The following is a 16,380-nucleotide window of genomic DNA, read 5'->3' as shown; positions in this document are numbered from 1 at the left end:
GAACTCTTGGCTTTGCCTAAACTCAAATCCCCTCGGTCTAATATCCCTAGTGCTGCAAGATCCCAAAAGCGCCTGAACTAAAATGGTCTATCCAAAACTTCACTCTGCTTGTTTATCACCACAACAGCTACTCACTCTGGGTTTTAGCAAAGCAAACAGCCTAATTTGTTGGTGCCTAAATGATATCGAGCATCAGAACAACTTGGCCACAATAAGGAAATTTTGCCCACGGTTTGGCTATTTTCCACCTTCCGCTTTCGCCTCTCCGGCACCCTCTCTGCATAACCGAGCAATTCCAAAATATAGACGCGCTTCGACTCTCGCGAGATGGAATGTCTTGCCCTCATCTGGACTCGAGGGACGATTCCAACAGACGCCACACGAAAAATGCAAGCGCCTCCAACTTTGGCCTGCAAATTTCTGGAACGCAATCCTCGATTATCAGCAACAACAGGAAAAATGAAATAAAAAGGAAAGGGTTTGGATACGAACCCATGACACTCTCCGTCCCACTGATGGGGGGTGTGTGGCTGGAAACTCCGTACTGGTTGGAGGCCGGGGAAAAGCCCGAGACCGAAGGGAGTCCGCCATTCACTTCACCTGAATGCATGGGGTAATTCTGCAAGGGGACAAAGGAGTCGACTTGTTTTCTTAGTAAAATTGACCCAGAAGATTACCGGACATTTTAGCTGCCATTCAATCGTTTTCGTCAGGCTATATCTGGGAAATTTTGTACGTACGGCCTTCTGGCTGTTCCCCCCCTGCGAGAAGCAAGGTTGCAGGGAAGCAGGCAGAGGGCCTTCTCGGTGGTGGCGCCCTCCCATCAGATGTCAAGGAAATAAACAACTACCTGACTTTTAGAAGACATCTGCAGGCAGCCCTGTTTAGGGAAGCTTTTAATGTTTGAAGTTTTATCATGTTTTTAATATTCTGTAGGGAGCCGCCCAGAAACCCAGCCAGATGGGTGGGGTAAAAATAATAAATTGTTATTATTATTAGTAAAGGTAAAGGTAAAGGGACCCCTGACCATTAGGTCCAGTCGTGGATGACTCTGGGGTTGCGGCGCTCATCTTGCTTTATTGGCCGAGGGAGCCGGCATACAGCTTCCGGGTCATGTGGCCAGCACGACTAAGCCGCTTCTGGTGAACCAGAGCAGCGCATGGAAACGCCCTTTACCTTCCCACTGGAGTGGTACCTATTTATCTACTTGCACTGGTGTGCTTTTGAACTGCTAGGTTGGCAGGAGCAGGGACCGAGCAACGGGAGCTCACCCCGTCATCGCGGGGATTCGAACTGCCGACCTTCTGATCAGCAAGCCCTAGGCTCTGTGGTTTAACCCACAGCGCCACCCGCGTCCCTATACCCCCCCCAATCTGTGCCATTACCATCCTTTCGTGCTGATGAAGACTGCTGAAGTTGCCGGATTGCGGGAGAGGAGAGGATGATGCTCCCAGGATGGCCCCATAATTAGACTGGCTGATGGAGGTTGAGGAATTCCACAAGTCCGCCGAGTTGTGAAGTCCATCTGCGAGACGAGGACAAAATAAAAGAGGGTTTCTTTTCTCCTCTCCGTTAAAAAAAATTAAATATTTATGCTTTTCAAATTTATACATTTCACTAATTTTGAAAAAATACATTGAATTTGGCATAACTCGCTCTTGCCCCCTAGTGTTGCATTTGTATATTGCGCTTTGCAACACGTTTATAAAGCGTTTTACTTGCAGCTGTGTAGCTGAGTCCAGAAAGAAAGAGATAGATAGATAGATAGATAGATAGAAAGAGACAGAGACACACACAGAGAGAGAGAGGCAGAGAGAGGAAGAAATCCTCATTAAATGTTTGTTCCTCTTTTTCTCCATGAAAATGCTTTTTTAAAAAAAAAGTTTTGAAAATTACAGTGGTACCTCGGGTTAAGTACTTAATTCGTTCTGGAGGTCCGTACTTAACTGAAACTGTTCTTAACCTGAAGACCACTTTAGTTAATGGGGCCTCCTGCTGCCGCTGCACCGCTGCTGCACGATTTCTGTTCTCATCCTGAAGCAAAAGTTCTTAACCTGAAGCACTATTTCTGGGTTAGCGGAGTGTGTAACCTGAAGCGTATGTAACCTGAGGTACACTGAATTTGGCATAGTTTGCTTTCACCATCTAATGTCGCTTTTGTATTTTGTATTTTGTGCTTTGCAACACATTTAAAGTGTTTTACTTGCAGCTGTGTAGCTGAGTCCAGAAAGAGAGAAAGAAAGAAAGAAAGAAAGAAAGAAAGAAAGAGACAGAGAAAGGAGGGAGAGAGAGAAAGAGAAAGAGAAAGAGAAAGAGAAAGAGAAAGAGAAAGAGAAAGAAAGAGAGAAAGAGAGAAAGAGAGAAAGAGAGAAAGAAAGAAAGAAAGAAAGAAAGAAAGAAAGAAAGAAAGGAAGGAGGAAAATCGTCTTTAGGGCAGATCTGGGGACCATCTGTGACCCTCCAGAGATGCTGTCGGGACTCCCAGAGCCCAGTAGGTCTTGAGGCCGAGGGCCACTTTGAGTTGCCGCCCAGTAACAACCCGAGGGCCACAAATGTCTCCCCCTCCTGGCCCCTTAGTCAAGGCCCCCCCCCCGACTCGGACCAGGCTCGAATCCCCATGCTCCGGAGGCCCGCCTCGCAGGGGGGTCGTACCTGGCATGTAAAAGGCTCCAGGGTAGACAGTGCTGGGGGCTTTGGACGGGGGGTAGCTGGCCGGTTCCCTGCTATAGTCGTCACCTGAGTTGGGTGGATATACCTGTTAAAAGAGAGAGAAAAAGTCGTCACCCATTTAATCCCCAGCTGGCAGCATCCGCGGAGTCTGTCCCGAGTGCGAATCCCGACCACCTCCGGAGGAACCCGCGATTCCCGGGCCAAGGAAGTTTTATTCTCTTGTTGTTGTTGTTGTGATTCCCGGGCCAAGGAAGTTTTATTCTCCTGTTGTTGTTGTTGTTGTTGTTGTTGTTGTTGTTGTTATTCTCTTGTTGTTTTGTTGTTGTTGTTGTTGTTATTATTATTATTATTCTGTATCCACCCCCTTTTTCCCTTAGAGGGCCAATCCAGCCAAAATGAGCAGGGCATCAAAAACAATTTAAAAATTATTAATAATTGGCGGCTCACAGATCTAATAATAATAATAAAAAAATAAAACAGCTGTTTACTTGGTCATTCTCTTGTGTCGTGAATGCTGAAATTGCAGTTCAGGGGAGCTGGGTCAAGATATTAACCGATACGCATGAAATTTCATATATAGCTATATAATCCCCAGTGTAGTAAGAGAAGACCTTTGGAGCAGGCATTTTAAAAAAATAAGTTTTTCATGAACCACCCTAATATGGATCCTTTATGCCCTTGTCATTCCTTCTTAAATCATACCCAGGGTGTTGGGTTTTTTTGGGGGGGGGAGGGAACCAATTGGGGGGTGCGCATTCAGAAATGACCGATTTTGAGACGCCAAAAAACCACAAAACCGAAACTGGCGTCAGAGTTTCAAAAAGAGCAGAATTTAGGCCTCCGGGAAGATTCTCAGCCTCTTGTAAAATGACGTGGATCTTTCGCTCGCTTTGCATATATCACCGGGGGGGGAGGGAGCGGGGAGAACAGTTCGCGCCCCCCCTCCAAGTTTTGCATCCATGCTAAACAGCTTTTTTTTTTTTTAAATTGGTTTTTCTTTTAGAAAAACCCCACCCAACTCAAGGGGGACGGATTTGCAGGGAACCAGGGAAAAAATAAATAAATAATAAACTATTCGAAAATCTTACATGCCCCCCCTTTCAAGTTTCGATGGCGAGAATCTTGCACCCATGCTAAACAGTCTTTTAAAAATTGCTTCTTTTTTTAAAAAAAACCACCCAACTCAAGGGGGGGGGGATGAATTTGCAGGGAACCAGGAAAATTTTTTAATAATAAACGAATCCAAAACCGTACACGCCCCCCCCTCCAAGTTTCAATGACGAGAATCTTGCACCCATGCTAAACAGCCTTAAATTTAAAAAATGCTTCTTTTTTAAAAAAACCCCACCCAACTCAAGGGGGGGACGAATTTGCAGGGAACCAGGAAAAAAAATAAATAAACAATTCCAAAACCGTACACACACACACACACACCTCTCCAAGTTCCAATCACGGGTTTTTTTAAGGATCTTGCACCCATGCTAAACAGCCTTAAAAAATATGATAATAATCTTGCATTTTATTTTTTTTAAACCACCCAATTCGAGGGGGACGGATTTGCAGGGAATAAAATACAAATACGATCTCCCCCCCCATTCCCCCCCCCTGCAGCATGTTCTGTGTACTGGAGCGAGAGGTGCAGGGTTTTTTGGGTTGGGGGGGTGAAGAGGGAGAAAAAAGAGAGGGGAGTTCGGAGCGGGGGGAACCGTAGCCGTCTGCAAAGAATAAGAAACCCGGCAAATTGCCTTTTCCTATAATTTGATTACATAGCAGGAGCCGGGGAGCGGAGCCGGAATAATAGCTCCATACCATCTGCCAGGGCTTGGCAGGCTGCCAGATTTGCAGGCAGCTGCGCGGGGATGGGGGGGGGTGAGGAGGAGGAGGGGGGAGGCCCCCCCAAATAAAATAAAATAAGAGGGTGGAGGCAGCGGGAGAGGGAGAAAAAAGAGCAGCTTCAAAAACAGGGAGGTGCAAAGGGAGAAAACCCCAATATAAGGGGAATCTGTAAACAGGATGGTATTTTTTGTGCATGCCGTCGTCCCTCCCCCCCCCCAAAAAAAAATTCTGCAGACTGAAGCAAGGATGATTCCTTTGCGGGGAGAATAAAATAACTATGCAGTTCTCAAATCGGAGAAAGGAGAATTCTTTGCAGACTTGCCTTCTGCGGTCTTTTTTGGGGGTACCCCAAAATTGACAATGTGTCCCCCCCCCAAATTCTGCAAACTGAAGCAAGGGAGATTCCTGCCCCCCTTCCCAGGGAAAATAAAATAAATATGCAGTTCTCGAATTGGAGAAAGGAGAATTCTCAGCAGATTTGCCTTCTGATGTCTTTTTGGGGGGTACCCCAATTGGCAATGTGTGTCTCCCCCAAAAATTCTGCAAACTGAAGCAATTATGATTCCTTCCCCTCTTCCCAGGGAAAATAAAATAACTATGCAGTTCTCGAATCGGAGGAAAGAAGAATTTTCTGCTGCCATTGCCTTGTAATGTCTTTTTTGGGGGGAGGGGGATAAGATTGGGGGGCGGTTGCGGGGCTTGAAGGTTTCATTAAGCACCCCCCCCCCAAAAATGCAAAATTCTGGACATATACCCCCTTCTCCATATCCGGAAAATAAAACAGAAAACTCAAGCCAAGAAGCGTAATAATAATAATAATAATAATAATAATAATAATAATAATAATAAAGTATACCGCCCTATCGCTCTCAGGGCGGTTTGCGAGATAAAACCGCAATGTTAAAAACAGAAAATACGCCGCTGAAATAAAAACAAAAAACCCCAAATAAAAATAAAACACATTTCAAAGGGGACCTGGTAGAAGAGGAATGTTTTTGCCTGGCACCTAAATGGAGGGGCCAGGCGAATCTCCCTGGGGATAGCATTTTGCAAAAGGGAGCCACCACAAAAAAGGCCCTGCTCTCGAGTTGTCCCCATCCGGACCTCTCCTGGGGGAGGCACACAGAGAAAGGCATCTAAAAGAGATCTCAGGGTCTGGGATCCCTTGATCCAGAAAGGGATCCCCACTTCCCACTTTGGTCCCGATATAGAGCTTTAATTCCCGCCCCACCTTTCCCCGTCAGGTACCCTAATGTCTCCGGCCGGCCCTGCCCACCGCAAGGGCTTCCCTCTCGAACTCACCGCATCCCTAACGTTTGCAACCCGCCAGGCATTCGGTGACATCACAGAAGCCCGGCCAATGGGAGGCCCAGGCTGTTAGCGCCCCCCCTCCCTTTGACGACACAGGGGGAAAAACACACCCCAGTTGCGGCCGCCTTTGCCAGAGAGTAAAACGGAAAAATGGCTTACCGAAGAGGGAAGTCCTGGAGGAACTTTCCGGACTTTTTTCGGCTGTCCATCTGAATTTGGGGTGCGAAGAGGAAGAGGGGGGAAAGGGGGGGGAGAGAGAATTTTTTTTTAAAAGCGTTAGCAAACATAATTAAAGAGCCAGATTAGATTTTGTAGCGCCAGGGGTGCCTTCTGCCAACCGAAGGCCCCCCCCAACCTGCTGCACCCCAGATTTATTCATTTTTATTTCCGTATTTTTCAGTCTATAAGACGTCCCTAAGACACCCCTATTTTGGGGGGACTCTGGTTTAAGAAAATGGGGGGAGATACTATCCGTGTATAAGGCAAGCCCAGATTTTGAACATTATTTTAGAGTAAAAAAACACAGTACGGTATTTTATTTATTTGTTGAATTCATAGAGCGCCCCAAACCCACAGATCTCGGGGCGATTCACAAGCAGATCTCGAAATATTGCAAAATGCATTTTGGGGTTTAAAGGAGCTGAACGTTGCTGCTCTAAATAATCTCGCCGACTTCTGTAGGAGTCAGAATATTGGGGTGTTTTTTTCCGGGGTGGGTGGGTGCTATGGGGCTGTTCTTTTTATTCTGATGGTGCAATTTTGCGGTTTTATATTCCGATTTCATTCTGCGAACCGCCCTTGAGACCCGCGGGCGGCGTATAAATTCAGTGAACAAGAATAGTCTCCGAGCCACGCACAAAGTCTGACGGATTTAATACGCGCGCGAGCCCAGAGGCCATGATCCGTTTCCAAAAAGGTCCCCCGAGACATTTCGCTCTTCCGGTTATGACCACGCAGCTCACTATTTTGGGACAGGCTGGGGGTATTTTTAGTATTCCTGGTTTCGGTGCTGTAATCTTGAGGGTTTCATTCTCGAACTCAAGACCCGTAAGCTGCATTAAAGAGACTCCCCCCAAACATCTGGTTCTCACGGGGAGGGGCGCAACTAGATGTCCCAATGGGAAGCCCCCCCTAAACTGCATATTGCTACCTGTGTACAGTGTGACCTTGGTTCCCAAATGCAGAAAACCCAGAAGTGAGTGTTCCGGTTTTCAAACGTTTTTCGGAAGCCAAATGTCCAACGCAGCTGTCGGCTATTGTTTCCGGGGCACCTGCGCCAATTAGAAGACGCGCCTCGGTTTCTGAACATTTCGGAAGTCAAACGGAATTCCGGAATGGATTAAGTTTGGTGCTTTTGTTTTCGCTCTTTATTTTGCGATTTTGTTTTGGAGGCTTTTTCGGTTCATTTGTTTTTGTGGCTGTGTGGAACCCAGTTCAGCTACTGATGGATGGATTCATTGATTGATTGATTGTGGAAATGGATAACAGCCCCCCATCCAAGCCATGACCATCACCAGAGCAGGTAAGAAAAAAAATAATTTTAATCTTTATCATCAACAATACTGCCTTATTTATTTTATAGTACAGTACATTGATTCTTGCTTTCGTTTTATGGATCAATGGTCTCGTTAGATAGTAAAATCCATGTTCAATGGCTGTTTTAGAGGTTGTTTTTAAAAGTCCGGAATGGATTAATCCATTTTGTGTTACTTTCTATGGGAAAGCAACCCGCCTTGGTTTTGGAACGCTTTGGTTTTGGGGCGGACTTCCAGAACGGATTCAGTTTGAGGACCAAGGGACCACCGCAGCTTGAATTTCCAACGGTTATCCCTTTCACGAAACCTCGAATGCCAAAACGTGAAACCCACACCCAGCCCTGAGAAATCGGAACAGGGAGTCGCACAGAGACACAGCAGCCTCAGGTGGATAATAATAATAATAATAATAATAATAATAATAATAATAATATAATAATAATAATAATAATAATAATAATAATAATAATAATAATAATAATTTATAGCCCGCCCATCTGCCTGGGTTTCCCCAGCCACTCTGGGCGGCTTACAACAAAACACTAAAATACAATAACCTATTAAGCATTAAAAGCTTCCCTAAACAGGGTTGCCTTCAGATGTCTTCTAAAAGTCTGGTAGTTGTTTTCTCCTAGACATCTGCTGGGAGGGCGTTCCACAGGGCGGGCGCCACCACCAAGAAGGCCCTCTGCCTGGTCTCCTGTAACCGTGTTTCTCGCAGTGAAGGAACTGTCAGAAGGTGCTTGGGAGATGGACCCAGGTGTCCGGGCTGAACAATGGGGGTGGAGACGCACCTTCAGGTCTACTGGGCCATTTAGGACTTTAAAGAACAGCACCAACACTTTGAATTGTGCTCGGAAACGTCCTGGGAGCCAGTGTAGGTCTTTCAGGACCAGTGTTATGTGGTCTCGGCGGCCGGATAGGAGCTCCGGCATGTTTTAAATTTTTTTTTTTTTTTTGCGGCACAACCCCCTTTGGGAGACGGGTCCCCAAAAGCTCGGTGCTAAGACCCCGTAGGCTGGAGGGGGCTGGGGGAGGAGAGAGAGAGGCATTTAACGGAGTGAACCTGCTCTCCGCCAAAGCAGGTGGATTTCATTAGTTCCGAGGCGGGGGGATGAAAGCGAAAAACGGGGGGGGGGAAGGGGCAGGAAATTGTGCAGGAGGGAGACCGTTGCAGAGCAGCCCCACGCCCCTTTCCAGACAGGGAATGTTCATGGGATTTTATTATTATTATTATTTTGCACACACAAAAAACGGTTTTGCAAGAAAATGCCTCTTTGCTGGGGGGGCTGGGAGAGGAGGCAGGACGAAAGGATAATAGGGCATTTTGGAAGAAAATGCGTCTTTGCTGGGGAGGAGAGAACAGGCAGAAAAAGGATAGGTTTGGGGGCATTTTGCAAGAAAACACGTCTTCGCTGGGGAGGGGGGAACAGGCAGGAAAAGCATAGGTTTTGGGGCATTTTGCAAGAAAATGCGTCTTCGCTGAGGAGGGAAGGACAGGCAGAAAATAGCAAAAGGCTGCTGCCAGCCAGAGCTGGATGAAGCGATGTTTCGACTCGGTGCAAGATGCCTGCGCTAGCCAACTTCTGGAGAATCTCAGTTTTGTTTTTATTTCCGGGACGGCAGGTTTCTAGACCTCATTGTGCAGAGAAAACGGACTGAAAAGGGCGGCTATTAAAGGCTAGATTTATTTAGGGGTGGGGTACTGTCTGCTTCCTTGACTATTGCCGCCCCGAAATAAAGTAGAACAACTTAGGCAAGGTTTTAAAAAAAGGGTGGGGGGGATGAAGCTTGCTTTTTTTCTCTTTTTTTTGCACATGGCTGAGTTCTCCAGCAAGCCTCCATTCCAGAGATTCCTTTCCTGCAATGAATGCCAGATGTCTGGAAGCGGAGCGGAGCGTTTCCTGTACGCACCTCTCTCTCTGCTCTGCCCCGTAATAAATGGGGGGGGGGATAAATGAAGACCTGGGGGTGGGGAAAGGAGAGCTTCTGCCAGTCCATGCAGGCAATATTCAGCTAGATGGGCCAATGAACAGGTCTGATTCCCGGCCTCTCTAAGCAGGGTGGGAAAGGAGGGCTGCTGCCAGTCCATGCAGGCAATATTCAGCTAGATGGGCCAATGTACAGGTCTGATTCCCGGCCTCTCTAAGCAGGGTGGGAAAGGAGGGCTGCTGCCAGTCCGTGCAGGCAATATTCAGCTACATCAGCCAATGAACAGGTCTGGTCCCTGGTATCTCTAAGCAGGGTGGGAAAGGAGGGCTGCTGCTGACCCGTGCAGGCAATATTCAGCTAGATGGGCCAATGAACAAGTCTGATTCCCGGCCTCTCTAAGCAGGGTGGGAAAGGAGAGATGCTGCCAGCCCGTGCAGGCAATATTCAGCTACTTCGGCCAATGAACAAGTCTGATCCCTGGTATCTCTAAGCAGGGTGGGAAAGGAGGGCTGCTGCTGACCCGTGCAGGCAATATTCAGCTAGATGGGCCAATGAACAGGTCTGATTCCCGGCCTCTCTAAGCAGGGTGGGAAAGGAGAGATGCTGCCAGCCCGTGCAGGCAATATTCAGCTACATCGGCCAATGAACAAGTCTGATCCCTGGTATCTCTAAGCAGGGTGGGAAAGGAGGGCTGCTGCTGACCCGTGCAGGCAATATTCAGCTAGATGGGCCAATGAACAAGTCTGATTCCCGGCCTCTCTAAGCAGGGTGGGAAAGGAGAGATGCTGCCAGTCCGTGCAGGCAATATTCAGCTAGATGGGCCAATGTACAGGTCTGATTCCTGGCCTCTCTAAGCAGGGTGGGAAAGGAGAGATGCTGCCAGCCCGTACAGGCAATATTCAGCTAGATGGGCCAATGAACAGGTCTGATTCCTGGCCTCTCCAAGCAGGGTGGGAAACGAGAGATGCTGCCAGCCCATGCACGTACCTATGCTGCTGTCCGCCCCTCTCCGGCGAGGGTTGTTGGCATACGGGTAATATTGCGAGCTGCCCTTCACCCCTGTCGGCGACAATGCGCTGGGGCTCGAAATCCCCATCTCACCGGGTAGGAAGCCGGGCTGCGGGTACGAGAGAGAGAGGAAGATAACAGCGTCCGTGAAAAAGAGGGGAGAATAATAATAATAATAATAATAATAATAATAATAATAATAATAATAATAATAATTTATTACTTATACCCCGCCCATCTGGCTGGGCTTCCCCAGCCACTCTGAGCGGCTTCCAACAGAATATTAAAATACAGTAATACACCAAACATTAAAAGCTTCCCTAAACAGGGCTGCCTTTAGACGTCTTCTAAAAGTTGGTAGTTGTTTTTCTCTTTGACATCTGCTGGGAGGGCGTTCCACAGGGCGGGCACCACCACCGAGAAGGCCCTCTGCCTGGTTCCCTGTAACTTGGCTTCTCGCAGGGAGGGAACCTCCAGAAGGCCCTCGGAGATGGACCCCGGTGTCCCGGGGTGGAGACACTCCTTCAGGTCTACTGGGCCATTTAGGGCTTTCAAGGTCAGCCCCAACACTTTGAATTGTGCTCAGAAACGTCCTGGGAGCCAATGTAGGTCTTTCAGGACCGGTGTTATGTGGTCTCCACTCCCAGTCCCCAGTCTGGCTGCTGCATTCGGGATTAGTTGCAGTTCCCAGGTCACCTTCAAAGGCAGCCCCATGTAGAGCGCATGGCAGTAGTCCAAGCAAGAGATAACCAGAGCATGCACCACTCTGGCCAGACAGTCTGTGGGCAGGGAGGGTCTCATCCTGCGTACCAGATGGAGCTGCCCTGGACACAGAATTGACCTGCGCCTCCATGGACAGCTGTGAGTCCAGAATGACTCCCAGGCTGCGCACCTGGTCCTTCGGGGTCACAGTTGTGGCCTGGTTGTGGGTGCAAGAGAAGCAGCCAGGCAGCATATGCCATTGTGCGACCCACGGCTCGGCTTCAGAGAAGGCCGTGTGTTTCGGCTTCCCCCTGAAACCATGAGGTCTAGCGCCTTTGGGGAGAAGCGGAAAGTCGCTCTCAGTGCAGAGCTATAGGGGCAGCTTTGCTGCTGCTGCGTTTGGATCTTGCCCCCCCATCTTCACTCCCCCTCCCCACGCCTCCTCCCTGCAAACAATTCCCTCCCAAACCCCACATAGAAAAGGAGAACATTAAAACCCGCCAGTGGCATTTATGCTCCTCCGCTTTTAAAAATTAAATTGCACCAAGGAGCCAGTCCCCACGCAGCTGTTTCGGAAACGCAACGTTGGGGGAAACCGCTGCGGGTTTTTAAGCAGCGTCTTGGTTGGAGGGGAGAGAGAGTACAGGATTGCAGAGTCAGGAAGGGCCCTCCAGAGGTCATCCAGCCCAACCCGCTGCTTTCTTGACGAAAGCATCTAAAAAGGAGCAAGGAAATCTGATTTCTCAGGTGCAAAAAACGAAGGTGCAAAGGCCCTTCGGAGTTGGGAGTTTTCTCCACAAACCGCTTGGGGGGTCTCGTAGCCGAACGAAACCTCCACATTCTGCAGCAGTCTACCTGCATAAATACCCATGAATACCCGAGCTTTTGTGCCATTTGCTGGTGGGTTCTGGGAGACCAAGTGCCTGCCAATATCCGTACCAGCAAAACCCTGAACAGCAAAAGGAGATAATGGATAAGTTAAATAAGTTTTTGCTCACCTGGTTCAGAGCCGGCATGTCTCTTCCGAACGGGTAGGCGCCTCTTTCTGTGCCTTTCCCTAGAGAAAAGAAGAAGAGGAGAAAATAAAAAGAGGCTATGAGCACCCAAAACCGGGGGGGGGGGGGTGTTTGGATTGCATGACCTCTGGGGTTCCCATTCCAACTTTTATTTTTGAGGACAGAGCAAAGAATTGAGGGTGAACAGGCCGGGGAGCATCTGAGCTCACGTTTTCAAGCAAAGCTTAAAATTATTATTATTATTATTATTATTATTATTATTATTATTATTATGCCACCCTTTACCCAAAACGTTAAAACCTCCGAAATGAATGCACAGATCAGGGCGAAATCCTGCCGTTCCGGAGTCCGCACTCCTCTGCATTTTGAGAAATGCATTATGCCGAATTTTTGGAGAGGCGTCCGGGCGAGACAAAAGGAGGTGTTGAAAAACTCATTTTGCGATGAAATTGGGACTTAAAAATATACATTTCCGTATGGGTTTTTGGAAAGGAAAAAAGGAAACACAGATTAATGTGGAAATGGGACAGGATGTAGTTGATTATGATAACAACAACAACTTGAGATCTAAAGGCTGGGGTGTACAGGGAGGAGGAAATGGTGGGTTCTCCCCCCAATTTTCCCATTTCCTCCAGTTTTCCAAAAACAAATAACGTGTAGACAAGAAAAAATAGAGGGGGACGTAAAGGGCCTTCTTGGTGGTGGCGCCCACCCTGTGGAAGGCCCTCTACGTCCCCCTCTATTTTTTTCCTGCCCCCCTCCGTTATTTGTTTTCGAAAAACTGGAGGAAACGGGAAAATTTAGGGGACAACCCCACCATTTCCCCCTCCCTGTACAACCCAGGCCTTTATATCTTGAGAGATGTCAGATTAAGTGGACTGCCTTACGAAATGGGACTGCCTTTTGTCCAGACGTGTGGCAAGCAAGGTGTTAATTTTTTCCTTCCAAAAATGCCTTCAGGCGACTCCTAAACGTTGCATAGTTCGTGACATCTGATGGGAGGGCATTCCACAGGGCGGGTGCCACCACCGAGAAGGCCCTCTACCTGCTTCCCTGCAACCTCGCTTCTCGCAGGGAGGGAAGACCCTGGGGAGAGGGACCCCAGTGTCCGGGATGCAGATGAAGGGATGAGGCCGTTTAGGGCTTTCAAGGTCAGCACCAACACTTTGAATTGCGCTTGGAAACGTCCTGGGAGCCAATGTAGGTCTTTCAATACTGGTGTTATGTGGTCTTGGCGGCCGCTCCCAGTCACCAGTCTAGCTGCCGCATTCTGGATTAATTGTAGTTTCCGGGTCACCTTCAAAGGTAGCCTCAGATAGAGCGCATGGCAGTAGTCCAAGCGGGAGATAACCACAATGATAATAATATAGGATAGAGAGAGTTGTGCATCAAAATCATTCCTGTCTGAAGGGAGGGTGCCACCACCAAGAAGGCCCTCTGCCTGGTTCCCTGCAACCTCACTTCTCGCAGGGAGGGAACCGCCAGAAGACCCTCGGGAGATGGACCCCGGTGTCCGGGCTGGACGATGGGGGTGGAGACGCTCCTTCAGGGATACTGGGCCATTTAGGGCTTTCAAGGTCAGCACCAACACTTTGAATTGTGCTTGGAAACGTCCTGGGAGCCAATGCAGGTCTTTCAGGACCGGGGTTACATGGTCTCCACTCCCAGTCCCCAGTCTGGCTGCCGCATTCTGGATTAGTTGCAGTTTCCGGGTCACCTTCTAAGGAAAGCGCATGGCAAGATTCACTGCCATGCACCCTCAAACGGCCTTCCCTGGTTCCAATTTGAAGGAGAGGAAGAGCTGGGAATTATCCTGGTGTCTAACAAACAAGTAAACTGGCAAAAATGTATAAATGTATCGCTTAGGGCTGAGGTACGGCCGTAATTCCCCAGACGTAGCCAGGATCCGTCCGCCAAAAATGGCGTCTGGGCGGAATTCTTCCGAAAAGCGGCTAAAATGTCCCGGGGGGGGGGACCCGGTAATAGGGCATTCCCTTATCGGAATCACTGACTTTTATTTTTTGGCAATGTCCCTTAAAAAAAGGTGTGTGTGTGTATGTAAAAAACTTCCATTTTTCTTTTGGAGATTTTGCAAAAAAACCCACACAAACAAATGTCGAAATACAGGCACCCTACGCTTTTCCCGACGCCCACATTCCCCGACTCTCTGGAGAGGCTTAGCGTTAAGTCAGCAAGAGGTCGCGGGGTTGCAGGGCAAAATCTTTTAACTGACCTAATTCCCCCCCGCCTCTGTCAAAGCGGTTTAGGAGCTAAATTTGCCACGCGGAGGACGGCCTCTCGCAGGGCCCCCCCTTATTTCTCCCTCCACTCCGTGCAAAAAAATGAACACTGCCGGGTTTTGTTGCCAGATCTTGGGCCTAAATCGCCTCTGCCTGGTGAGAGAACCGCGAGTTTTCCCCTTATTTATTTTCTCACACACATACACACGCACCAGGGTTAAGGCTAAACCATGGTTAAGAAAAGCAGGTGCAAAACTCAGAGCTGACGCATTTGCCCAGGGTCCCAGGGACCAGAATGAAAAGTGTCTGAACATCTATTACATTACAACAACAACCAGGGTTAACGCTAAACCGTGGTTAAGAAAAGCAGGTGGAAAGCCCAGTGCTGACGCATTTTCTCAGGGTCCCAGGGACCAGAATGCAAAATTTCTAGACATCTCTCTCTCTCTCTCTACCTACCAGCTAAACCATGGTTAAGAAAAGTGGCACAAAAATCCAAACCTAAACCGCGGTTCAGAAATGCAGGCGCAAAACCCAGCGCTGACGCATTTTCTCAGGGTCCCAGGGACCAGAATGAAAAATGTCTGAACATCTCTCTCTCGCTCTCTCTCTATACCAGCCAAACCATGGTTAAGAAAAGAAGGCACAAAAATCCAAAGCCAAACCGTGGTTAAGAAAAGCAGGCACAAAACCCAGAGCTGATGCATTTGCTCAGGGTCCCAGGGATCAGAATGAAAGATGTCTGAACATCTCTCTCTCTCTCTCTCTTTCTCTCTCTAAGCTAAACCATGGTTAAGAAAAGCAGGCGCAAAAATCCAAAGCTAAACTGCAGTTCAGAAAAGCGGGTGCAAAACCCAGAGCTGACGCATTTGCTCAGGGTCCCAGGGACCAGAATGAAAAATGTCTGAACATCGCTCTCTTGCTCTCTCTCTCTCTCTCGCTCTCTCTCTCTCCCAGCTAAACCATGGTTAAGAAAAGCAGGTGCAAAAATCCAAAGCTAAACCACGGTTAAGAAAAGCAGGCACAAAACCCAGAGCTGATGCATTTGCCCAGGGTCCCAGGGACCGGAATGAAAAATGTCTGAACATCGCTCTCTTGCTCTCTCTCTCGCTCTCTCTCTCTCTCTCTCCCAGCTAAACCATGGTTAAGAAAAGCAGGTGCAAAAATCCAAAGCTAAACCACGGTTAAGAAAAGCAGGCACAAAACCCAGAGCTGATGCATTTGCCCAGGGTCCCAGGGACCGGAATGAAAAATGTCTGAACATCGCTCTCTTGCTCTCTCTCTCGCTCTCTCTCTCTCTCTCTCCCAGCTAAACCATGGTTAAGAAAAGCAGGTGCAAAAATCCAAAGCTAAACCACGGTTAAGAAAAGCAGGCACAAAACCCAGAGCTGATGCATTTGCCCAGGGTCCCAGGGACCGGAATGAAAAATGTCTGAACATCTCTCTCTCTCTCTCTCTCTCTCAGCTAAACCATGGTTAAGAAAAGCAGGTGCAAAAATCCAAAGCTAAACCACGGTTAAGAAAAGCAGGCACAAAACCCAGAGCTGATGCATTTGCTCAGGGTCCCAGGGACCGGAATGAAAAATGTCTGAACATCTATCTCTCTCTCTCTCTCTCTCTCTCTCTCTCTCTCTCCCAGCTAAACCATGGTTAAGAAAAGCAGGTGCAAAAATCCAAAGCTAAACCGCGGTTAAGAAAAGCAGGCACAAAACCCAGAGCTGATGAATTTGCCCAGGGTCCAGACTGAGAAATGTCTGAACATCTCTCTCTCTCCCCACCAGCTAAACCATGGTTAAGAAAAGAAGGCGCAACACCTAGAACCGATACATTTCCTCAGGGTCCCAGGGACCAGAACGAAAAATGTCCGGATCATCTGAATATCTATTTTTTAAAACCAAACCAGGGTTAACGCTAAACCGCGGTTAAGAAAAGTAGGTGCAAAACCCACAGCCGACACGTTTGCCCGAGGTTCCAGGAACCAGAACGGAAAATGTCTGGATCCAATAATTCCGGCGCGTCCAGCAAATAGACCTTGATCTACTGGTAGATCACGGGACGTCTATGGCAGATCACTAGTAGATCACTGGCTCTCCTCAAGCGCAACAACTTTAAACCCTAAAAACAGGGTTT

The 16,380-nt window shown here is 48.2% G+C and overlaps 1 protein-coding gene across 9 annotated transcripts in view; it reads right to left on the bottom strand.

Annotated features, from left to right (window-relative positions):
* Positions 1-16,380, bottom strand: part of TCF3 (transcription factor 3) — a 90,713-nt gene that overhangs the window by 24,595 nt on the left and 49,738 nt on the right. For all 9 annotated transcript variants that reach the window (XM_081846167.1, XM_081846169.1, XM_081846170.1 and 6 more), the window contains exons 6-11: positions 11,993-12,051; positions 10,272-10,401; positions 5,977-6,026; positions 2,653-2,755; positions 1,386-1,525; positions 493-619 (exon numbers count right to left, since the gene is read on the bottom strand). In XM_081846167.1, coding sequence (XP_081702293.1) covers positions 493-619; positions 1,386-1,525; positions 2,653-2,755; positions 5,977-6,026; positions 10,272-10,401; positions 11,993-12,051 — 609 coding nt within the window. The remainder of the gene's footprint in view (positions 1-492; positions 620-1,385; positions 1,526-2,652; positions 2,756-5,976; positions 6,027-10,271; positions 10,402-11,992; positions 12,052-16,380) is intronic.

Source organism: Podarcis erhardii (assembly GCF_964252035.2).
Source record: "Podarcis erhardii genome assembly, chromosome: 18".
Lineage (NCBI taxonomy): Eukaryota > Metazoa > Chordata > Lepidosauria > Squamata > Lacertidae > Podarcis > Podarcis erhardii.
This window is presented reverse-complemented; position numbering and strand designations above follow the sequence as displayed.